The 3101-nt window shown below is 35.1% G+C and overlaps 1 protein-coding gene across 1 annotated transcript; it reads left to right on the top strand.

Moving 5' to 3' along the window:
- Positions 1 to 1123: 1123 nt before the first annotated feature.
- On the top strand, positions 1124 to 1498 carry LOC139099279 (balbiani ring protein 6-like). The gene has a single exon (XM_070651699.1). The coding sequence runs from the start codon at positions 1124 to 1126 to the stop codon at positions 1496 to 1498; it is 375 nt and encodes a 124-aa protein (XP_070507800.1).
- Positions 1499 to 3101: the final 1603 nt, after the last annotated feature.

Raw genomic sequence — 3101 nt, 5'->3', positions numbered from 1 at the left:
TCATGTCCAATAAAAACATAAAAGATGAAATTCCTCGAAGGGGTTTATGTTTCCTAGAAAGGATTAACCTTCCTTTTTTCATGTGAAATGAGGTAAAATTCCTCAATCTATACTTTATTTTTTCTATTTTGTTTCACAAATCGAGCATTTTTGGCCTAACTATTTAATGTGTGTTGCTGCGTTAGATGAAATGTACAAGAAAAACCTGTTTATCCACAATTCGCATTAAGGAGCCCTTAACGAACACCAGTCAAGAGTGAAGCAACAAAAAAAAAAATTATATATATCGCGAAGCTGAAAAGAGAATCGAGGAATAAACATTTAAAAATAATATCTGCGTTTACGCACAAAGGTTTTTTTTTTGCTTCTCTTCTGTGGGCAAAAAGGTAGAATGGATGTACATATATCAAAAAATGTGTGTGTTCTGCTGTCTTTTCTTGTTATTCATTTCTTGCTAGCTTCAAAGCAAGGAGAGAAAAAAATGATATTTTTTGCAGAAAGAAGATTTTTTTCTTGTATTCTTCTTGTTCCATTCCGCATTGCCATGAAACGTTTCTCGCCTCATGTTACTCTTTTTCTTACTGACTTGTGATCACGCACAAAAATTCTCATTAGAACAATTTGCTGCTTTTTTCTCATACATATTACATTGTAGATTTATTTTTGTAAATTGAATGATTAAGAAGTTGATTTGGTTGCTGGTGAGACTTGGTTCTATTATTGAGATTCTAATTTTGTACCAGAACATTCATAAAGACTAGAAATAGCAGGGAGATCAGGTAGACTGGAAACACCAGGTTGATTAGGAATACAAAGCAGATCAGAAAGACCAGAAATACTAGAAAGACCAGACAAATCAGGTAGACCAAAAACACCAGGTAGACTAGAAATATCAGAAAGTTCAAAAAGACCAGGTTGACCAAAAACACAAGAAGAACCAGGTAGACTAGGATCAGAACTATTAAAATCAGTATCAGATAGACTAGAAAGACAGGAGGGGCTGAAAAGTTCAGAAACATAAAAAAAAACAAGTAGATCAGAAATATCAGAACGATCAAGAGGACCAGTAAGACGGGATAGCCTAGAAATACAAGAAAAACCAGGAAGACTAGAAGAATCAGAAATGTCAGAAAGATCAAAAAGATCAGAAAGATCAGAAGGTACAAAAATGTCAAAAATACTAGAAAAATCAGAAAGACAGGAAAGACAAGATTCACCAGGTAGACCAGCGAGACCAGGTAGACCAGACAGACCAAAAATATCAGAAAATCCAGGTAGACCAGAAAGACTAGGTAGACCAGAAATATTAAACACACCAGGTAGACTAGAAAGACCAGGTAGACCAGGCAGAGATAGACCAGGTAGACCAGAATGTCCAGAAAGATCAGAAATACCTGAAAGGCCAGAAAGACCAGGTAGACCAAGTAGACTAGAAATAACAGAAAGATTTGAAAGATCAGAAAGTAAAGAAAGACCAGGTAGACCAGATAGACTATAAATATCAAAAAGTCCAGAAAGATCAGAAGGATTAAAAATGCCAGAAGGTCAAGAAAGGCAAGAAATATTAGATACAGCAGATAAAGCAGATCGATCAGAAAGTCCATGTAGACCAGGCAGGCTGTGTAGTCCAGAAAGACCAGAAAGATCAGTTGAACTAGACAGACCAGGGAGACTAAGCAGAGGCCGACCAGAAAGACTAGGAAGACCAGAAAGGTTAGAAAGACCAGGAAGACCAGAAAGACAGGACACACCATATAGACCAGGCAGATCAGGCAGATCATGTAGACCAAAAGTACACACTTGGATGGGTTCACTAGATAAATAGTTGACCAACTGTTAGCACCGTGCCTTCATCATTAGACCTAAATAATCATAACTGCCATTTAACCAACATTACCAAAGAATATCAACAACAACAATTATAATATCTTTAATTACTATTCACCGACAATATCATTTTTCATTCTCAATTCCCAATCCTTTTGTTTTCAACTGTCTAAACTCAATAATTAGTTACATTTCTTTCCATTTTGATTTTAATATTAATTCCAAATAATTTGTTCACAAATTAAAAAAGTCAAAAAAGTAGAATCGACCGACTAGAAGGAATGATTGTTTAATAAATTTCTATTATTATTCTATTGAAATCTATACCTGACTTTATGTAAAAAACAGAAACAAAAACATCTTCACGCAATCGGCCGTAAAAAAGAGACTCGAATAGCAAATACGCACCTCCGATCTAACATGTTTGTCCATAAAAACAAAATAGATTCATTCAAAAGCCATTCTTTACCCTTTTTGTAAGCTGATCATCATCATCATCAATTGCCAATTGACAGAATAGCAAGCTATGGTATGGAAGTGCGTAAGAAGCCTAATAAGGTTGAATATTGTAATAAAAAAAAATTATAATACAAAACAAAGTCACCGTGTACTTTAGAATTCTGGTCATCGCACAATGCCTGCGCATGAATTTAATTTAACTTCTTTTCATCAAAATTGCGCGACTGTTTTGTCATATGAATGACATATGCGTAAGAATTGCTTGATATTTTTTTTTTTGCTGCTTTACATGGATGTAAAGAACTTCCTATTACGATGAAGGTATAGAATAACTTAAAGGGCTTGATGCGATCTTGACAGAATTGTTAATTATTGTAAATATTAGAGATGGATTCTAATGGAATTGCTTATGAATTAGGTGTTTTGGGTTTGGATTAAAAGGTAATTAGGGGTCGTTGGCTTGGTATTTAGTGGAAATACTAATTGTTGAACCTTATTTTCGTACTTTTAATTGTACTTAATAATCGAACGACACAAATGGAGAAGGCTCGGCTCTGGAGCTTTAAAGACTCCGTTAAACCTCTTCTGTTAACACCAAATGGATGTCGCCAAATTTAGGAGATGGTAAAAGAACTCGTGGGAGACCAAAGAACTCTTAGAAGGAAGCTATTGATAAAGACAGTATTGCATTTTGTATTAGCAATTAGCAGACGGAAGTCAGCAATAGAACCAGCTTTAGGGGTTATCTGAGGGAGGCCATGGATTACACTTGATCTGTACGGCCAGCGAAGTAAGTAAGTAAGTAAGTAAATCAA

The sequence above is a fragment of the Chironomus tepperi genome, unplaced genomic scaffold (genome assembly GCF_022539635.2).
Source record: "Chironomus tepperi strain 1889 unplaced genomic scaffold, CSIRO-AGI_Ctep_v1 contig_466, whole genome shotgun sequence".
NCBI lineage: Eukaryota > Metazoa > Arthropoda > Insecta > Diptera > Chironomidae > Chironomus > Chironomus tepperi.
The sequence above is the reverse complement of the archived record's forward strand: the minus strand, read 5'-3'. Positions and strand labels throughout refer to the sequence as shown.